Consider the following 23,415-nt stretch of genomic DNA (forward strand, 5'->3'; position numbering starts at 1 on the left):
AACTTGGAACATCTGTTGCAAATAACTTATAAGATTAATCGGGGTTAGACCCATTAAATTGGGGACAAGCCCATATAATAAACTGGGGACAAGCCCGTGCAACTGGGGACAGGCCCATGAACTGGGAACAAGCCCAAACTGGGGATAAGCCCAAAAACCGGGGACAAGTCCAACTGGGGACAAGCCCAAACTGGGGACTGGCCCAAAGATCAACTTGGGACTCGCCCAAACCGGGATTTAGCCCAAACGTAAGATAACATGAAAATGTTATAAACCGGTGGTATGGTACGTCTACCATAAATCGTAGGATCTTCCATATAGCCGAAGACAACGAAATTGTCAGCCACTAAGCGTGTACTGGTCCCGCTACCCCGGACTATACGTTGGATAGCGTGCGCTCCAGGCAAGAGTGTAGAAACTCTAATTTATAAGAAAGGTGAAAACCTTTAAACCTTGGAATGACCATCAGGGGTCATACCTTAATCGTGGGCTAGGCCAAGGGAAATAGTAAAGTACCTTAAATGTAAAGGAGAGGTGGTCAACCTCTTGATCATTGAATATCTTACTAATATCCTGCATTGTTACTTAAAACTTGGAAAATACAAATGTTAAGAATATGTTATCCTTAAACTATGAAAAATCTTAAACGAATAAGTGATCAGATAGATATTACCAATTTCAGGATCCTCGATCCTTTTAGGATACTTGATCCTCAAAGGATGCGTGATCCTGATCAGAAATACAATTTTCAAATATTGGATTTTCCCTTATTTAAATTGCGTATCTCCGTCACTTGTAGTGATTTATCATTCAATGAATGAATAAAAACTTGAGGTGGATAGCATTCCAAGCTCTTGGTAACCTGCTGCCTTCCATAGTGAGAAATTGATATGCCCCCTTCCCTGCTTCTGACTCGATTAGATAAGGATCTTCCCACATGAGTGCTAGCTTTCCATCAGCCGGATTGGTTGTATTCTGGATCCTAGTTTCTTCTTCAAATTGTTGATGATTATTTTGTTACTTGATTCCACCTGGCCATTAGCTTGAGGATGCACTGGAGTGGAGGTAATCATTTTGATGCCCCAACTGTCACAAAAGTTAGTGGTTCTTTTCCCGAAAAACTAGGAACCATTATCACAAATAATTTCTGAAGGTATACCGAATCTAGTAATAATATTTCTTTTAACGAAAGATATCACCTATTTTTCGCGGACTTGAACAAAAGCTTCTGCTTCTATCCACTTTGAAAAGTAATCAATCAATGCAAGCATAAATACTTTTCCTACTGGTACCTTAGGTAGCTTACCCACAATATCCATACCCCACTTCATGAAAGGTCATGATGAGGATATAGGATACATAGGTTCTGCTGGTTGATGAAGGACGTTTGCATGCCTTTGACAAGCATCGCACTTCTTTGAGTACTCCATGGCGTCTCTCTTCATTGTTGGCCAGAAGTATCATGTTCTTAGAACCCTAGAAAACAGAGCTCTACCTCCAGTGTGATTACCACAATCTCATTCGTTAAAGTCTTTGAGCACCTCTTGAATTTCAGGATCCTCGATACACCTCAAGTATGGGCCAACAAGAGATTTCCTACACAGAATATCATGTAATAAAATATATTGTGATACCTTGAGTTTGAAGGACTTCGGATTCTCTGTGGCTGGAATTTCTCCATCTTGAATGTACTTTTTAATTTGTAGGATCCAGGATCCTTGACTATTTGAGGATGATGGATCCCAGAGTATAATTTGTTTGCCAGTTGTTATCTCTCCAACTTCTTGTTCTCCTATTGCTAGCGAGAGTATATGGATGATTGGGATCTTCGTATCTTCTGGAATTTTTAAAGATGAGGCTAAATTTGCCAAAGCATCTGCCCTAGCATTCTCTTCCCTTGGTACCTGATCAATACTAAACAATTCGAAGGATTTTGCTAATTCCTTCACAAACGTCTAGATATTTGATTAGTTTTTCACCTTTAACTGCATACGAGCCATTAAAGTGGTTAGCTATCAATAATGAATCTATATATACTTGAAGATACATGATCCTCATGCGTTCAGCTAATTGCAAACCTGCGATCAGAGCTTCATATTCTGCCTCATTATTTGTCGCTTGGAACTCACAGGCTATAGACTGGGGTAATATGTCCCCCCTGTTGGTGATTTCAGTAGGATACCCAATCCTGTTCCTCTTATATTGGAAGCTCCATCTGTAAAGAGGATCCAAGGATCCTTGGTTTCTTCTAGTTGTTGAACCTCCAAGTCGGCTTCTTCCTGTATGTCGCTACTGAAATCAGCCACAAAGTCTGCGAGTGCTTGTGACTTGATGGTTGTTCTAGGTTCATACTGAATATCATATGCACTCAGCTTCACAGCCCATTTAGCCATCCTTCCTGACAATTCTGGTTTTCTAAGCACATTCTTCACAGGATAATTAGTTATCATAATAATAGTATGTGTTTCAAAGTAATGTCTCAATTTAGTAGATTCCATAATAAGTGCAAGAATTAACTTTTCTAAATGAGAATACCTAGCTTCCGCATCTAAAAGACTTTTACTTACATAATGCACGGGATGTTGTTCACCTTCATGATCCTTCACGAGGACATCACTTACTGCATTTCCTGAAACAGCTAGGTACATATATAAGGATTCTCCATCCAAAGCTTCATCAAAGATGGTGCCGAGGATAAGTAATCCTCTAAGGCTTTAAGCACAACTTCATGCTTCTCCGTCCACTCAAACTTCTTGTTTTTCCTAAGGATGTCATAGAAACCTTTGCACTTCTCCGAGGATCTAGAGATGAATCTGTTGAGAGCAACTATTCTTCCCGTCGGCCTCTGGACATTCTTAGCATTCACAGGGGATTTTAGATTGATGGGTTCAGTTTCATGTTATACTGGTCGAGGATATTGAATGCTTCTCCAAGATCTCTGAGGTGATCCTCAGCTCTCTTTGACTTCACAACCATGTCATCTATGTAGACCTCCATAGTCTTGCCTAACTGATCCTTAAATATCATGTTGACTAATCTTTGATATGTTGCCCCTGCATTTCTTAGTCCGAATGGCAGAGCAATATAACAGTATATGCCGGTAGGAGTCATGAATGTTGTATCCTCTTGATCAGATGGTTCCATCTGAATTTTTTGAAATCCAGAGGAAGCATCCATAAAGGTGAGCATCTCATGTCCTGCCGTTGCATCCACCATTGAGTCTATATGTGGTAACGGGAAAGGATCCTTGGGGCATGCCTTGTTTAAATTAGTAAAATCGACACACACCCTCCACTTTCCATTCTTTTTAGAAACAACCACATTAGCTAACCATCGAGGATACTTAACCTCTGTGTTCATACCGTCCTTAAGAAGTTTTTTAACTTCTTCTTGTATGATCGTGTTCCTCTCAGGAGCGAATTTCCTTCGCTTCTGATGGACGGGTTTAACAGATAAATCAAAGCCTAACTTGTGAGTAATTACCTCCTTAGAAATACCTGTCATGTTTGAATGTTTGAAGGAAAACATGGACTTTCTTCATTTTAGGAAGGATATTATATCCTCCTCGATCTCATTAGGGATACTGGATCCTAGGAACACTTTCACATCTGGATACTCAGTATCCAAGGACACTTCCTTTATGTCTTTCTCCCGAGCTTCCAGCACATCCCTAGGATGTTGCTGTGGTTGCTAAGCTATCGTCTGTTTAGCTGTTGGCCTCATTGATGAAGAATAATGGTTCTTGGCTTCGACTTGGTCACCATCTATCCTTACTACTCCCCAAGGAGTTGGTAGTTTGATGCATTGATGGCAAGTAGAGGCTACTGCCTTCATCCCATGTAACCAATGCCTGCCCAAAGTAATAATCAAACCGTCATGATGGGGATCCTAGATGCTTGATTTATCTTCTTCATCGAAGAAGATCCTTTTGTCTGTTGTCAAGGTGGTGGATATAACTGGTCATTCCCCGTTATCCAACTTGGTCTCCTTGGCCAGCCTCTTAGCTGCTGAGAAGAAAGTTCCACATATGTCTGAGCCACCGGAAATGAAGTTGATCACTTGAGCATCTGGTGGGGGCGGAGTTGCTTTTTGAGGAACCTCTTTAGGATCCTGGATCCTGGACTTTTTTCTAACATTTCCTTAAAATGGCCGTTACTCATGAGGTATCCAATTTCCCTCATTAAACCGATGCAATCTTCCGTCATGTGGCCAAAATCCTCATGGAAAGCACACCATTTGGATTTGTCTTTGAAGGTGGTTGACTTCTCGTTCTTTCGGGGCCACCTTGCCTTTTCTCCTAGATCATTCATGGCACAAATCAAGCCCATGTATATACGAAGAAGCAATATTTTGAGATGCTGGGGTAATCCTCATCATCATCTCCTTCTTCAACTGCTCGAATGTTTTGATTGTTGAGATTGGAGTACGGCTTCGAATTGTTGTTTCTATATGAGGATCCTTTATTCTTGTCAGGGGATTCTTGCTTCGTTTAAGCCCCTAACCGTTCCTGGATCCTTTTGTCATCTTCCAGCCGTATGAACCTCAGTGCTCTGTTCCTTACTTCATCCAAAGACCTGCAAGGAGTCATCACAAGATCATCATAAAAGGGGGAGCCCTTCTGATGTCCCATCTTGAATGCTTCAACAGTAGTAGCCATGTCAAGATTGGGGATTTCCCAGTCTTCCCTGCCAAACCTTGTAACAAAATCCCAAAGGTATTCATCACTCGGTTGGATAACTCGGTATAAATCAATAGTTAACTTCTCAAATTTCCTATTACGGGAAAATTGACTGTTGAACAAGTTAACTAAGTGTGAGAAAGAAGTAACAGAAACGAGAGGAAGACTTAGCATCCATTTCAAAGCAGATCCTGATAGTGTAGCTCCAAAACCTTTGCACAGAAAAGCCTCCTTGAGCCTCTCAGGAATCAGGTTGATTTCCATCCTTTCTCTGTATTGAGCTACGTGCTCTTCAGGATCAGTGGTCCCGTCATACACTTTCATGTTGGGGGTTTGAAAGCGTTTCGGGATTTCCGCATCACAGATTGATGGAGAAAATCTGGACTATTTGTGGCTTCCCTCCAGTATTTCGGGGATTGGACGGATCACCCCGGGTACGCTGTATATCGTATACTTGAGTTTCTGCAGTTCCTTAGCCATGGCTTGGTTGATACCTACATCCTGCATGGAACCACGGTTAGCATTTAAGGATATAGGATCATGTGTGTTACCTCCTTTTTGGGTGAAGGTTGGTATTCCAGAAGAGTAGCTGAGGTATGAAGTGTCTGCTACAGGAGTTGGTCCACCAGTAGCGATAGTCTGCATGGGGATAATATCTCCTTTATGAACTTCCAAAGATCTCTGATGCTGAATTCTGGAGGATCCTTGAGTCTGGAGGAAGGATCCTTGAGGCTGGAAGTTATAGGATCCTTGGTAGCATAGCCCAGAGGATCATGGTTGAAGGATCGATGATCTTTGCTGAAAGATCGAGGATCCTTGAGTCTGCTGACCCACTGATCCTGACTGAAGAATGGATGATCCTTGTTGAAAAGTTGAGGATCCTTGAACCTGTTGACCTAGGGATAAGGATAGATGATCCTTGATGGAAAATTGAGGATCTGTGAGTTTTTAGATTCATGGCTCCCGGTTAAAGGATGGATGATCCTTGAGTAGGTTGAGCCAGGGATATTGGAGTGTTAAAATCCAACATCCTGGGCATCAGAGGAGTTTGATACTCCGTCGGCCTATTAGTCTTCTTCAAGCCCTCTATCTCTCGAATGATCCTTTGGTTTGTCTTGCTTTGCTGCTCCATGTATGCTTTGACCTGTGAAAACATAGCAGAAACATCATTGTTATTATTGACCATCGAAGTGGCAGCAGAGGTTTTCGAGCTCTGGAAGACTGGTAGTTGAGTCTTGTTTCCAGCCGCTGTTGTTCTTTGAGCTGCTGCTAGCGGGGGAGGCATCGGTGGCAAGGTCCTTGATGAGTGAGAAACTGATGAAGGCATAGTGGATGAGGCGGAAGATTGTTGAAAGGCCATTAAGAGTGGTATTGATAGAAAAGGTTGAAAGTTGATAGTGTATTTTCTGGATTATAGCACCAATTGCCCCACGGTGAGCGCCAAATTGTTTTGGAAAAAAACTGCTAAGGATAATGTATCCAAATCTGCAATGTGAGGTATAGTGCTACGGTATTAACAACAATTGTATCAATGAAATAAGGATGAACACCGTGATTTGTTGCGAGGAAAAACCCCTTGATCTTGATTAGATCAAAGGAAAAAAAAACCCAGGTGATGACAACTCGTCTATCACCACTTTATTAATATCAAAAAAGGTTACAAATGGTGGAGATATTGATCAGTGTTACAATGAAAGCTAAGTGTGCGAGCTATAACGAGAGATTGCTCAAGTGTGTGTAAACAAGTGTCTTCTAACTGATCGTTTATCTCGATTATAAACAAAAATAATAACTAACTAAAATTCCTACTTTCACGCCACCACTCCACTAGCCGTTTCTTCATCATTGACCACGTGCGAAAGTCGTCTAGTAGCGCAAGAATAGTATGACCTAGTCCTCCAGCCGTTATATTTATCATACACAACACCATTCAAATACAACTATTAGTAAACATATAATACCAAGAATCCTTAATCCTTTACAATCTGGAACATATCATAAGGATAAGTGATCCATAAATCGATCAAGGATAAAGGATTCTCAGCATAAATTCTATGTCCTAACAGTAATGTAGTAAAGCTAAAACCTACTTAATGTGTAACTGACGATGTACAACAAGTTAGCAAGTTCAAGAAATAAGGAATAAGAATTTGCTGATGCACTACAGGTTATATGAGCAGCATGTGGCATCCGTTAGTTCAGTTTTAAAATGTTCGATAATATACATATTTGTTTATGTTGATTAAAGACAAATTGTAAGGTTTCAATTCCATTGGGTTATGATTTTTCAAAGTTTAAGAACCGGTGCATGTCTAAAAACTAATTTTCGAAACTCCCTGGGTTCTGGACATTTCCATATTTGTAAAATAAAAAAAAAGTATAACATACACAAAACATACCATCTATATTTGTAATTCAACATCAACAATTATATAAACCTGACAAAAATACATATATTTTACATGTATGTATATTTATCTATATAATATATATAAATGAAAACATAAAAATTCTACGTGTCGCGATGTGGTCGCTCCCCTTTTTTTGGAGTCACCAGATTTGCTTGATTTTTAAATTGAGGCTTCTCATGCATTTGACCCGAATTCACGGGTATGGGTCTTATCAAATCTAGATATTTCTTAAACGGGTTAACATTTTATTAAATTAAAAGCTAATCTCACCAAATATTTGATATAAAAGTTCTATAAAGTTGGGATATACTAAAAATTAATATCTGATTTATTGAAAAAAAGATATACATTATTTATAATTAAACAACCAAATTTATAGTAAAAAAATAAACGTGTATTGAGTCTCACCCATATAGCTTTTAAATCATGTTATAACATCTCATTTATTTATGAAACAGTTTATCATCAAACCATAAGTATATTCTTAACTTTCATCCAATAAAAATTCAAAAAATAAATAAATATTAGAAATAAATAATATAAAACAACACCATAATATGAAGGATAAAAACTAGTTAAATATAAAATTTATATACAACATACAATAAAGTATATAACCTACACCTGTGTTTTTTAATAAAAATATAATATACGCAGAAACATATCATATATTTCAACATCAATAATAAATTATAATTAATATTAATCTTTTTAAAGCTAGATTCAAACTTATCATACCAACAAGTCAACTTTGTTGTTCTTGCTACCCATACCATCAACATATAAATAAACACACTTTGGAACAGAAATTGTATCAATATTTCACCGAAATATATCACATTATTTTAACGTTAGGCACAAAAGGTATATATATATATTGTTGAATTATATGATATTTACATGTATAATATGATGCTTAATAGGTCTTGCAGGCATGGATCTTACAGTCATGGTCTACAATGGCTCCGGTTTATACAAAAACAAGGTACCCAGCTTTTACATGAAGGTGATTTAGAGCGTTTCCGAGAGCATCTTTATCTTCATCTCAATTAAAAAAAAACATCATATTTTCTCTTTCATTATTAAATAATATTTTTTTATACTTTTATCATTGATTTTCTGTCTCATTTACTTACATCAATTTTAAAAAAATATTATAAAAATAATAGAGATTGAACAATATTTCTTTAAATTTACTCATGAATAAAAGTTTATCTATCTCTTCCACTCACAACCATTACAACTACTCTATATAATATAGAAAAACGACTCACGATATTTTGAAGGACTTGTTGGGAATTTAATATGTTATAATTAAGTTTCTAACAATTTCTTCCTTAATTTGCTATTTTACATAATTGCGAATCGATCGGTATAATATAGATGTTATTATTATTATTATTATTATTATTATTATTATTATATAAGATAAATATTGCTTTTGGTGCCACAAAATCTTAATAATCATAATTAGTTTGCAATATTTAGGTAATTTATTTGATGGCTAAACACAATGTAGGCATGTGACTTGATGGCTATTATTGTGTTTAAGCATTATTTTACACTTAATGTATGCATGTTGCTTGATGGCTATTATTGTGTTTAAGCATTATACACTTCCTTTTCCTTCCCCGTGCATGGTCGAATCCCCTATGTTAATATGCTTTTTTTAAATGAATTTTATCTCTTATTTTGCATTTAATATGTAACATTTTTTTAGTTCGAGTAATATAACGAACGTAAACAAAAATTCGCCCCGAGTACCATCGCAACGCCTAGGTTTTACTAACCGAATAAACGTAGTGTGAAATGTTGTAACCGAGACCGACCGAATTCATGTTGAGTCACCACTGCGCCACAACTTCCAGGTTTTACCGACCGAATAAATGTAGTTTGAAATGTGTCGTAACCGATATCGACTGAATTTGTGTCGAGTTGCCTCCGCAACATCCGGGTTTTACTAGATCGTATAAACATCATTTTAAATATTTTATTATTTGTATCATAAGTTGTACAAGTTTTTTTTGTTTCTGTATCATAATGAACGTAACCAAACCCCGCCAAATTCACGAAGAGTACATAACAAGATATCAGCTGCCCCAGCGTAACGCGCATGCCTGCGAACAAAACGAGTTATTATTATTATTATTGACTATTTTTTGACGAATTTCTTGCCGTGTAAGTTCGTAGGAAACCGTCAAGATATGTTACTCTTTGTACCAAAATGCTATTATTATTATTATTATTATCAAAAAAATTTCACTCCATTTTGCCTGAAAAAAATTATGACAGTTTCCCGGAAAACTTAATTCTTATTTTCGTGTTGAAATAAAAACCAATAGTACAATTATTGAACCCAGTATTACGAGATTAAGTGACAACCAAGTACAACTATGGATACTAGTCTTTATTGGATTTTTCATCGTGGGTTCTATTTTATGATCGCAGTGAAAGTTAGGTGTGTGATGCGGTTTTGAGTTATAAACTAAAATGAAAACCAAAACTTTGGTTTTTAGTTTTTTGAAATCGTCCAGTTTCGGTCTTATCGGTTTTGGTGTTTTCGGTTTACGTGTTAGTTTAGGTTTCTTGCACACCCATATTGAAAGTTAATTTTATGTATATTTGAGGAGCCACAAAAATTATAAAAAAGATACGACTTTTGATTCCACGCCTTAACACCTTTATGAAATATCCATTCTCTGAGTTCACGATTCTATGTGTCAATCTTCTTCACGAAGCATCCAAATCTAGATTCACTATTTCACGGCTTCAATCTTCCTCTCGAGTCTATTGTTGTGTTTAAGACTATTTATGGTCTTTGTATGATTGAACTTTGTATTGTTGTTGAAAAATCTCGGTTTTATTTGTGTTGCACTTGATAATCTATATTTGAAAAAAATTAGATGTAGAAAAAATAAACTCATGTGAGTTTGGTCTTGTTAAAGAATTTTGAATTCGGATTGGTTTGGTTGTCGGATACAGAAAAAAAAAACTTTCAAATCTAAAAAACCGAATAACCGATATTCGAACCGATGACACCCCCTAAACATTTTTTTGTATAATAATTTCTAAGACGTCATTAAAAAAAGCATAGGATAACAATTTCTTAGTAATTTATTATTTTGTTATAAACTCTATAATATCATACTTTATACCATTTGGAAAACAATTTCTAACAAGTTTTTAAGATTTTTTTATGTCAATTTTTTATATTTTTGTTTTAATCTTCCGTTAACGAAGAGGAAAAGAGGGGGGTGGAGGGGGGGGGGGGGGGGGGCGCTCTTTTCTTTACTTAATGTTATTATTGTTTTTGGTTTATTATTTATGTTCTTGAAGGTTCTTTGTTGACAAGGCTTCTCCACACAACGTCACCATCATATCACCACCGACTTACCTTGTTATCACCCTGATCACTACCATGCATCGACCACTATCTACCAAAAACCAATGTTCATTATTACGATCAGTAGGTTTAACTAGATTTGGAATAACATAATAATAAGGTTGTGTGTAGTGAGGTGGGAAAAATAAAAAGATGTGCGTTGTGGGGTGGCGCCCCTGCCACTCACCCACACTTTAACGAAATTTCATTCGACAAACCAAAACACCACCCACACTTCTCCTTCCACCATGTTCGGATCCCACAAGTAAATTCCTTTGGTTCCATGGATTTCGACCTCTCATTGTTTTCATTTAACATTTTATGCCCTCTTGCCGTGATTTTGTTCAAAGAATCCAGATGACGAATGTTAGGAGCTAGAAGCTTTGGTTAAGAAAAGGTCATGTGTACCGCATGTATAATATCTTCTCCTAATTAAAACTCGAGCATAACATACCTTTCAAAAGACTTCAAACAATTACCATAATTCTACTACACCAATTTTGTTATTGAGAATATAGTGTAGTAAAGACTAAAGAGTCACCTAACACCCTTTTCTTGTAGAAATATTTTGAGAGGAATCCACCTCCATGATCTATTAATTCTAAGCACTTCTCCTACCACCTTTTACAAGAGACATGTTTCGTCGACCCGTGTTCACAAGATTTATTATAAATGACTTCATTAAAGGCCAACGGGAAGGCGTTCTTCTGTTAGGTTCCCAAAATAAAATATTACAGTTCGCAAATAAACTGATAATCCAAGTTGATGTGCTTCGCTCGTTTGTGAGAACTAGGATTCCGAGTCATAAATAAGGCACTCTTGTTGTCACATAGTAGAGTCGAGTGATCGGGTGGTAAGGCATGAAGCTTTCATAATAGATGAGTGACCCACACAATTTTGGCAACCATGTTAGCCATAACATGATATTCAGATTCACAGCTAGACTCGGGGACAGTTGGTTGCTTCTTAGCACTTCATGAGATAAAATTTTCACCAAGAAAAATAGAATAACCATAGGTGGATCATCGTGTCTCAAGACAACGTGCTCAATCAGCATTAGAGTAACCCAAGATAGAATTCGTATGTGGTCGAGTGTAGTGAATCTCAAAGAAGATTGTGCCTTTAACATAAAAAAGAATTCTTTTGACCGAATGAAAATGAGAAAAAAGTTGGTGTATGTGTAAGATTAAATATATAATTATATATATTTATATATGTTCATTATAATCATTTATATTATAATAGATTAAAATATTAGTTATACCTTATTATATATTAGTTTGGTTATTGTTAATTGACCATATTACCCTTACTAGCTAATAAAGGGTTTCCCTTTAGGTGTATATAAAGACAGATAAATATTAACATCAAAACCAAATCACACACATATAACAATTTTCTGTGTCTCCTCTCTCCTAAACCGGGTTCCTCTCAATAACTCTAACATCATCCTTAACTATACATCCTAAAGGGAAACTCGATCAAGATGACAAACATGTCAACTATTTATCATTTTTTCTATTACTTACATGAAGAACTGATCAACATGTAGTATCAGAGCGATGTTGTTTAATCAGTTCTTCATGTTTTCCTTAAATCCGAAATTAAAGTTGAAAAATTGTTTTGATTAAGAACCTGATTCAAATTCACATACAAGATTGATTATAAGCTTTCAGTTAAAAAAAAGTTTTGTTCATCAAAATTTTCGAACGGTTCCAAAGTCCATCATTATCTATGGATATGATCTGTTTTCTAATTATTTTTTTATCTCTTCTAAATTTTGTTTTTTATTTATTCTTTAAATTTTGAAAATTAAATAACACATTAAAATTAGATTTTAAATCACTTAGCAATTAGGATTTGATTGAATTTACTAAAATTGTGTATCTCCGTACGTAACTTTCGATGATTATTATTGTTATTATTATTAATTGTAATCGAATTATAAACTTAGATGGATACACAATATTTTATGAATTTATAATTAAAATCTTTTATAACTAGTTGCATCAATCTTATCAAATAAGTTCATGGTTTCACGGTTTATTAGGATTAACGGTTAATAGGTTTGAGGCTAACAGTTATTGGTTTTATTTTTCCGGTAACTAATTATTTTACCGTGAACCTACATTTTACCAAGAACCATCCCATTGATCGAGAATTCATCCTACCACCTTGAACTTCCTTAATTGATTCGTTTTGTTAAACTTAAACTACATTAAATGTTTTACAAAACTAAATGACTTAATTTGAATGCCTTTTGATGTATCACTTCTGCCCAAAGATGATGTGTTACATTATATCATTCAACTCTAATTGAAAGCTTTTGTTAGTTTTTGCATAAGATGATACAAATGTCTTACTTCTGTCCAAAGGTGATGTGTTACATTTTTATCTAGCAAAACTAGCCCGTGCATAATTAAAATAGTTGTCTCACTTCTGCCCAAAGATGATGTGTTACAATTGTTTTATACGCATACTTAAATAAATTTAATTCTGTCCAAAGGTGATTTATTTTTTGTTTAAGTAGTACTTTTAGTTATAGTCTATTAGTTTGATATTAATAATAGACATATCACATCTTCAATAAACTATAATGATCCTCACATTAATGATCATCATTAATCTAATGATCATAAATTTAATCTGTATTATTCAATATCTCATAACATTACTCACTATAATATTCTTCTATAAATAACTATCTCATCCAAAATCATCCACTCTAATATTAAAACATAATATAAGTTATACATCATAAAGAGTTTCAAAAATATTTAGCTCTTCTCAGTTTTAATTATCTCTTAAGACATGATACGACTATCCAGCTGCTCTTTCTAATAACAATCATTCTATTAAAAACTAGAGCACAATGATGAGTCAATCATAATGTCTTTTATGATAATAATAATAATAAAGAACTTATTTAAATAAATGTTATCACTAGAGTTATTCTAGATTTAGTTTTTCCTAAGACTAATCAAAATAACTTCTAAGATGCACGCATACCTTCTAAATTCTAACTACAAGGTTAAATGGTATCTTTGAATACATCATAATGTACAAAATCATGACCCATAAAATTAAGGGCTTACACATGGAAATAATGACACTTTTTTTAGTACATTACATACTAAAATTTTCAGTAGTACAATTTGGTGCCTTAAGAATCAGCTATAACACTCAGAAGTAACAAAGGAAAATGAGTGTGTTGATCAGCAACATATGTACAAGAAAAGAAATGTCTGGTACTGAAAATAAGATGTTATTCAACTCACACTACTAAAACTTAAAAGAGGATAATTCAAAGGTTCATAGACAACATACAAGTATTACTTCCGGCTTTAAGTTCTCTAAGGAGAAGTCTCATTGCAAATATATGTCATTAGATTAGGCATAAGCATTACAAGACTATCCATAATTCAAAAGAACAACTGGCTAAAACTGATAGTTGTATAAATGATATTTAAGTTTGCTAAACCTAATATCCCAATCAACACATGATTGGTTGAGTCTAGTTCTATATGTTTACCGGAAATCAACAAATAACTAACATGAGTGTTAGTGAAAAATTTAAATGTTAAGGTTATTAGAACCAGGATAAATTGTCTTTTAATTACACTTTATGATACCTTAAATAGTCTGAAGATTAATCAGAATTTAGTATCAATAGTTAAGTTACATTATGACAGTTATGAGGTTTGCATAGCCAACATAAAGTCACTTTTACCTTAAGCTCTCATATTATTTGTTATCAATATTTTTATTGAAACATTTATAAAGTATAACTAGATGATACTATATACTTTCACAACTTTTGTTATCATGCAAATAAAAATTTAACAAAAGACAAATGAGACCTATAAAATTCATCCATTAAAACCAAATTTCATGAGAAATCATGACATGGTTAATGAGGGTGATTTTTCATCTAATCTCATTCTTAGTGTTTTTAATCATGTGTTAGATGCCCTAAACATTATGTGGCTTAAGGAATAAGTATGGGTCCGCCATAAGTAATATTTTACTGACATTCGTGGAACTTATTCAAATGTAATATTCAGACATAATTCTTTTATCATTTAAAATGCTATTTACCTGTAAGATTAAATATATAATTATATATATTTATATATGTCCATTATAATCATTTATATTATAATAGATCAAACTATTAGTTATACATTATTATATATTAGTTTGGTAATTGTTGATGGGTCATATTACTCTTACTTGCTAATAAAGGGTTTCCCCTTGGGTGTATATAAAGAGAGATAAATATTAATATCAAAACCTAATCACACACATATAACTGTTTTATGTGCCTCCTCTCTCCTAAACCGGGTTCCTCTCAAGAACCCTAACACCATCCTTAACTATACATCCTAAAGGGGAACTCGATCAAGATGACAAACATGTCGACTACATCATACTCTATTGCAGTTACTACTCTCTCTGTTGTAACAGGTTCATAGGTCCAATATTTATCATGCTTTCTATTACTTAGATGAAGAACTGATCAACAGTATGAAGAAACTAGCTGACTTGATTGAAAACATAGGAAATATCAAGCTTGTTAATGGTCAAGTATTGGAGAGATCCCACTAATGAATGATATAGACTTACATGCCAAAGAGGAGATTCGTCAGTGGTGAAAGACTCATGAGGAGCAAGAGGAGTGCTAACTAGTTTAGACTCAAGAAAGTCATCTCGTTTAAGAACGATTGTAACATATTTAGACTGAGATAAGAAGAGTTCGCCATCAGTGTAAGAAAATTCAAGGCCCATGAAGTAGCTGAGATATCCCATATCTTTAATAGCAAACTCGTCATTTAAACGAGCCAAAAAGAATTAATGGTGTCTTCATGGTCTATGGTGAGAATTAAATATATGTTGTGATTTCCCAGATCTTTATTTCGTCATTTAAACGAGCCTAAAAGCATTTACTCGTCATACATAAGAAGAGAACGCAGTTGTTGGAACTGAGCCTGAGGGGCCCCTTTTAAGTCATAGAGAACCTTGGATAATTAGCAAACATGGTTCGAATATTGTGGATTGTCAAAACCTGGTGATTGTTCCACAAAGACAGTTTCAGTGAAACCGCCATTGAGAAATGCATTCATTGCATCTATATGGTGCAAAGACCATTGATTTAAGACCCAAAGAGAAAGAATAATTCGGACTGTCAATATTTTGACAACAGGGCTAAACGTATAGGAATAGTCCAGCCCAAGCACTTTTGAGTGACCCTGTGCAACAGGCAAGCTTTGCAGCGATCAATAGAGCCTTTGGACTGATATTTAATACGATAGACCAACTTCGAGCTAACAATGTTGGCAACGGTTGGACGTGGAACCAGAGTCCAGATATGATTTTGTTTCAATGCATCAAGTTCTTTATGCATAACCATCAACCAGTTTTGATTTTTGACAGTTGTTTTAACTCCCTTGGGTATGGTTTTAGCATAAAGAGCGGTTTGAAAACCATGACGAGTTAAGGAAGCCAAATTAGCAATGTGTTCAGGCTTATAGATTCCATCTTTAGCACGAGTTACCATATGGTGTTGATTAGTCGACAACATATGGGAGCCAGACTAGATTAACAAGACTCATGCGAGTGGGAGCTGATAGGCGTAGACTCGACAGATTGTGGTGTGGAGTCGGAGTGGTTGGTATTTGCGAGTTAGATTGGAAACTTGAGATGCGAGATGGACTACTAGGTGTTTTGGAGTGTTCAGATGTGGAGGTAGCGCTATGGGAGTCAAGTTCTGACCCAGTATAATTTTAATGATCAACTATTGGCTCGATGGTGGTACTTGGCCCATGAGTGGAAATAATATCACAAGTTTTGTAATAGGTGCAAGTAGTAGGTTGGGTTTGGGCATGGTTGTTTTAAGAGGTATTTAAGTATTTGGCTTGAGTGTAGGTAGTATGGACCGAGTGGTTCATCAATAAAGCTGAATAGCTCTAAGGAACTAGTATCTAAGGTAAAGTTTCCTTCCAAAGGAAACATAAGTTCATTGAATCGGGCTTGACGGGTGATATAAATATGAGATTTACATGGGTCTAGGCATCCATAATCCTTGAGTTGTGTACTAAAGCTAATATAAACACATAGAATTCTTCGTGGAGCAAGTTTATGTGGTGAATAATCAGGTTCGTCTCCAAAAATTTATAATGGGAATTTTCGTACGTTATTCGGTGTTCTAATCTGGCTTTCATGAGTTATATGGCATTGTGCATGGAATGCCTTAGCAGTTTTCTCATTAGAGGGTGTAGGACTTTTTACAAAGGTAGATACGTGACATAATGCCCAATAGTGTGACAAAGATGACATCGAGGACCATCGCCACGGTAACCACAACCATGCATGGTGCTGGTTTGTATTTTTGTCTTTGGTGCTGAGCATTAAAGGATGCAACATGAAGTGTGGTAGCATGTAATGACTGAAGAAATATCTCATAGCTAAGAGGCGGAAAACTGATCTCAGAAATGGCAATCCGTATGGAGATGGAAAACATCTTAAAAAAGGACCAATACCACAAAGAAACCAATGAAATTTATCTATTTCAGCAATGGGCTTCTCCATTCCAGCTAATTGATCACCAAAATACTTGAATTGACGAATGTATTAAAAACAGTTAATGCACCTTTGGAAAACTAATGGAGAGAGTCACGTAAAGAGTGATCCTCGCCCAATAGAAGTGTTGTTATAGTCAATTTTAAGGGCTATCCAGATCTGCCTCGTTGTAGTAATACCGATAAATTATGATCTTTTCGATCCATGATATGAGTTCTAGATTAGGAACGGTCTTGTTATCACTGGTGATGGTGGACATAGACTGAGGAGAATAACCGTTGATATGAGGAAGGAGACGTTGATAGGAAAATACATGTGTGATAATAATTCGCCACACAAGGTAATTTGGGGAAGTAAGTTTGTTGGTTATCATGTGTATGAAGGTGTACATGGGGAGAAGATTGTTTGAAGAAGAGGCCATAGGAGTGATGGTGAAGGAAGAAAGAGAGTTAGCAAAGAAGGTTAAAGCATTAGAGGTAGTATATGGCTGATACCATGTAGAAGGTTTACGAAATTGAACGTGATACTCTATTATTAATTTACAACATTATATATAATATAACTGTAACAATTACTCCTGTAATGAATCTACTATTATAATAAACAAAAATGATAGTTCAACCACATATCCTTTAATTGGCTTAATATTTTGCCAAGTGGCACCTCTATCTTTTCATCTTTAACTCTTAATTGTTTATTAAAATAAATCATTTAAAACCTTCCATAACTTAATAACTTATCCATGACATTAAAGCACTAGAATTCTAATATGTTTTTTTTTCTATAATATTTAATTTTAACAAAATATAAAGTGTTTCTTAATGATGTCCTTCTACGATATTTGTTTTAAAATTTTAATATAACAATCCATTGTTTTTTTACCATTTAATGACTTATACAAAATATTAGTCTTAATAATTTCAGATTAAAAAGTGAATGTTTTAAATTTTATACTTATTTTTTTTTTAAATTTAAACTATAAGCTACATTTAATACTTTAATTCTTGAAAACCTTTTATGATTTTTAAAATCTTTCACTTTTCGACTTTTTTTTTGAACGGTAAACTTCTCATTAAACAAAAAGGAATGCACAAACCTAACGAAAGGTTGAAACAAACACAAGCAAAACAAATGGGAGCACCATCAAAAGCCTACACCTAAAAACCCAACATCAAGCATGGAGCAAAAGACCTAGACCACCCGTGAACCTAGAACAAAAGATATAGGTCTACACTTAGAGATTGGTGGCTTCAAATGGAAAGCCCCCACTTAGAAGCCAAAGGTCTACCCAACTTGAAAGATTAAAGCCACTTAAATTACCACATATTCACTAGAAGAAAACGAGACCTTCTTTGTAAATATTTTGACCATACCCCTCTATCTATCCCCTTCCCCCATCCCCCTTTTTCACCTCGACTATAACTATAACTACTATTATATTTCAAAAAAAATAATTATAATAATAACAACACTCAAAATATTATAAACTAATTTTTATATAATTTTACTACCCTATGTTTTTTTATTAAAATTGGTTTATTTCACATAAAAAACAAATGTTTAAATGTTATAAGTTTTGGACAAACATCTAATAACGGTAATTTCCATTTTCGGATATGTGGTGTTACATGTTCATGTGCATCAAATTTTGATAAATACATTTCAAGAAAAATACATGTGAATATGATCAAAATATCTAACGATCGATGCTATCCAAAACCTATAATGGTTTCTTGTTATTTGAGATATTTTGTTGCTTCAAAAAGGTGAATATGTTTTTTATATTTATGATAATGTTTTTTATGTTTTAAAGTACTTTTCAGTTTTTGTGAATTAGCATTGTTTTTAAACTCTTGGTATTCGGTGTTTTGCTTATATATATATATATATAGAGAGAGAGAGAGAGAGAGACACACACACACACACACACATATTTGAATGTTAAAACAAAAATTTTAATTTATATTACTTTATAATATAATACATTTATTAAACTTTGTGTATTGTTTATTTAAGTATTTGTATGAGTTGTATCGATCATTTTTTTAAACACTATTTTTGTTAAAAATATAAATCCCGGTATCAATTTAATAATCTTATTATATGATTTATTAGTAACAATCATGTGCTATTAGCAAGAAAAGTTACTTAAATAAATTTTAAACATTATATACAAGGAAAGTTTTTAGAGATTTATGTCACACTTTCTAGATTAAAACTAGAGATGGGGTCAATCTTTTAATATTCAATGAAGAGAGTAACTAAAAATAGGGGTGTGTGTGGTGTTGTTCGGTGCGGTCTTTGGTTAAAACCGAAGCGAAAACCACAACTTCGGTTGTTGTAGTATATGAAACGTTCGGTTTCGGGTTTTTGGTTTTCGTTTTGGTTTCGGTTCGGTTTCGATATTTTCGGTTTTTTCCATTTGATTTTGAAAATTTTAGGTCAGAAGAAAGTTTTCAAAAAATAATTAATTTAGGTATAAATAATTTTGTTAATTGTAAAATAATAGACTATGAAACATTTTACCAAAAAAAATTGAGTTATATGTTTATTAAATTCTTATAAATTACTTCATATAAAATATAAAAAACAAAAATTTAGGAATCCGGTTCGGTTCGGTTTTTTCAGTTTTTATTATATGCAAAACCAAAACCGAACCGTTAGTTCGGTTTTTACAAAATGTAAACCGAACCGACGGTTTTTGTTTCGGTTCGGTTTTTTAGGTTTGAATTTTACAGTTTTTCGGTTCTAGTTTTGTTTTTTGGGTTTCTTGCACACCCCTAACTACAAATGGTGTATATGAAGAAATTTTAGAGATTATTGGAAATTTACCATCTAATTTTCTTTTTCTTTTTTATTTTACAAAAAGTTTATGTTTTTCAACTCTATAATACATATTTATATTTACTCATCTAATACCAAATTAGTATAAGTATTTCACATTGTTTTGTTCTTTTGTTAATATAGTTTACCCAACCCGTGTATACACGGGTATTTAACCTAATATAAGAATATAAAGAATAAAGATTTACAATATTATCTTCAATATTATCTAATACAACCTAATGGAGAAGTCCATCAGTTGACTCGTTGTCTTTTATACGATCATCTCTAAAAACCACTTTTTAAAGTTATGAATCATTCTCTTCTAAATAAGTAGCGCATTCTTTAAAGGATGTACTTTGACCCTTTAGAATATTTGGTTAATGGAATTACTTGAATTTTTAACTAATTCATAGTAAAATCTTTTTTGCCTGGTCATCAAAATGCAAAAAATCTCATTAAATTATTTTGTTTAGCAGAATTCAAGAACCATTCTTAAACTTCACTTTTGCAGGGATTCAATCACTTTTGTACATCTCTAAACTTTTTATTGTATTGTAACTTAGCATATCTGGTCTCACATGACACATCCAACTTCGCACAAGATCTTTGAGAAGTCAAATACCATGCTTCCCTTGCATTCCACCGCTACAAGAAGCCACTCTATCAATGTTCGATGCGGTATGAGCTTGTCTCAACTGGTTGACTCTAGGGAGGAATTAAATGGAAAATGGCAATCGCCAGAAGGTATTGTTAGTTGCTCCACAAATTATGTTCCTTTATCACCCATTAGCTTCTTGGAGAGAGCAGCCGAAGTTTATAAAGAACGGACATCCATCGTTTATGGTCCATCACCTACACATGGCAAGAAACATATCATCGGTGTGTCAAGCTCGCATATGCTCTTAACCACATAGGGGTTTCTCGTGGTGACGTAGTAAGAATTTTGACTCGTTTGGTGCATCAAGTTTTTTAATCAATGTTAATCTTATGGAAATTTCTTAATGTAGGTGGCAACACTAGCACCAAATGTTCCAGCAATGCTAGAACTTCAATTCGCTGTTCCCATGGCTGGAGCCGTTATTTGCAATCTAAACACACGTCTCGACCCTAATATGCTTTCCACCCTTCTCAATCACTCTGAAGCCAAAATCTTATTTGTTGACTACCAACTATTGCGAATGACCGAGGAAGCTATTGATATTCTTAAGAAAACACACTCAAAACATCCTATAGTTGTCGTTATATCTGAACATGGTTCATGGTGTGAATACGAGAGCTTTGTAGCCGGGGGAGCGAGTGAATTTTCCATAATCCACCCGAACAATGAATGTGATCCTATAAGTCTGAATTATACATCTGGCACGACATCAAGGCCCAAAGGGGTTGTTTTTAGCCATCGAGGTGCTTACCTAAGTGCCATATCGTCGGTGTTCATGCGTGGTATGGGAGAGATGCCTACATACCTTTGGTCATTACCTATTTTTCATTGCAACGGATGGTGCTTCTCATGGGGCGTGGCTATAGTTGGTAATAAAGTTACCTTGATTTATTATTGCAGATAAACTATTACTAACCATTATATATAATACAAAAACATTATAATGACTTTTTCAAAGAGATACCAAAAGTTTAATTTTTTGGTAAGTGGGTATTCACCTTACACGTTTATCACAATGTCTAGCTTGCAATTATTTTACAAGGGGTTGTCGCACCTATCAACGCATCTTCTTGAGTTTAAAACAATGTACGGTAAGTTGATTTGTTGACTGACTTCATCATTAATTGATTTAACAACAGGGAACAGTTGCACGTGGTAAGGGCGATTTCTCCTTGGATAATTTGACAACTCATGAGATGTCGTCCTTGGCATGGGTGATTTCTCCATTTCTTGATTTGAATATGGCAAGAGGTCATCCATCCGTGACAGGGCGATTTCTCTAAATATATTTTATTTTTGAACAACGTACAATTCTCTAAATATGTGTTTCTTCCTATTCCTCATTTGACTTACTCAGACGTGTCTAAAGACCAACACGTCACCCTTGAACAGAGGGAAGACAACTTGCTTGTAAAACAATCACTAGAAAATAGCCTCTGTATGCATGTATGTATTAGGTGACTCTTATTGTAACAATTCTGAAGGTTTGCATACACTTATATTTAAGATACATTTGAAGTACCGTATGGGCATATTTTACACTTTTATGATCGACTTTATGGTTACTCATTCTTTTGTTATGACACTTTGTTGTTGCTTAAACAATTTTCTAATTGCGGTATTGATTAACATATTTTTAAACAATTTTAGGTGGCACTAACGTTTGCCTACGACGTTGCGATCCCAAGGTTATATTCGACATTATAGTGGATCACAATGTCACACATTTGGATGGTGCTCCGACTGTCTTGAACATGATTGTAAACTCTCTGTCGACTAATCAGAAACGGCTTTCACATAAGGTTGAGATCTTGACCGGCGGCGCACCTCCACTTCCGACGATTATTTCAAAAATGGAAAACCTGGGGTTTTATGTGAAACACATTTATGGTCTCACCGAAACAGGCGGTCCTGCAACTTCAAATTTGTGGAAACCAGAATGGAATCTGTTGCCTCATGAAGAGCAAATGAAGATTAAAGCACGCCAAGGAGTTAAGAGTTTCATGATGGAAGAAGTCGACGTCAAAGATCCAATTACAATGGAAAGCATAATATGTGATGGGAAGTCATTAGGAGAGGTTATGTTTAGAGGTAATACGATCATGAGCGGATACTTCAAAGATTTAAACGCAACCGAAGAGGCTTTTGCTGGAGGGTGGTTTCGAAGTTGGGATGTTGCTGTGAAACATCCAGATGGATACATTGAAGTAAAGGATCGTTGCAAGGACATCATAATCTCTGGAGGCGAAAATATATGCACGATTGAAGTGGAAAGTGTGATTTATAGCCATCCAGGCGTTCTAGAGGTGGCCGTTGTTGCACGACCTGATGATCATTGGGGTCAAACTCCGTGTGCATTTGTGAAGTTGAAGGATGGTGTTGATGTTGATGGTCAGGAGACTATCGAGTACTGTCGAAATCGCATGCCACATTATATGGCACCTCGTACTGTTGTATTTGATGATTTGCCAAGGAATTCGACTGGTAAAGTACAAAAGTTTGCATTGAGGGACAAGGCAAAATTAATGGGCAGTTTATCTTACTAATTAAATAACAACCCTTCAAACTATTAATCGGAACTATTTACCATTTAAATCTTTGTATTTTTACATTGTTGGCGAAGTGTATTGATGAAGTTTCATTTATTTGGTGATGTGTTTTATTAGTAATGTATAAAACATCTCTATTTTCTCAAAACGTATACACAACAATATACAAAACATTTTATAATAACTCATAAGAATAATAATACTCTTTTAATAGGTGAACTCAAATGTTCACACTCACAAACACGCACGTAGTAATCTATATGTACCACAAGTTACGAGAGAACTGAGAAAAATACTACTAGCTAATTTTTATTTTCCATTTCTTTAAGTTA

General features: G+C 34.8%; 1 protein-coding gene across 1 annotated transcript; it reads left to right on the top strand.

Annotated features, from left to right (window-relative positions):
- The first annotated feature begins 20,866 nt into the window (after window positions 1-20,866).
- On the top strand, window positions 20,867-23,080 carry LOC143531417 (putative CoA ligase CCL13). The gene is made up of 2 exons (XM_077026720.1): window positions 20,867-21,403; window positions 22,185-23,080. Exons 1-2 carry the CDS (start codon window positions 20,914-20,916, stop codon window positions 23,078-23,080), a joined length of 1,386 nt encoding a protein of 461 aa, XP_076882835.1. The 5' UTR covers window positions 20,867-20,913.
- The last annotated feature ends 335 nt before the right edge of the window (window positions 23,081-23,415 follow it).

Source organism: Bidens hawaiensis, unplaced genomic scaffold (assembly GCF_021521415.1).
Source record: "Bidens hawaiensis isolate Kalapana, Puna unplaced genomic scaffold, B.hawaiensis_p1.1 tig00009160_1, whole genome shotgun sequence".
Taxonomy (NCBI): Eukaryota; Viridiplantae; Streptophyta; class Magnoliopsida; order Asterales; family Asteraceae; genus Bidens; species Bidens hawaiensis.

Bases quoted from the DNA above. Each gene is read 5' to 3' on its own strand.
- LOC143531417 (XM_077026720.1), top strand. From the start codon at position 20,914: ATGCTAGAACTTCAATTCGCTGTTCCCATGGCTGGAGCCGTTATTTGC. The intron at 21,404-22,184 runs GTAATAAAGTTA...AAACAATTTTAG, and splicing joins ATGGGGCGTGGCTATAGTTG to GTGGCACTAACGTTTGCCTA.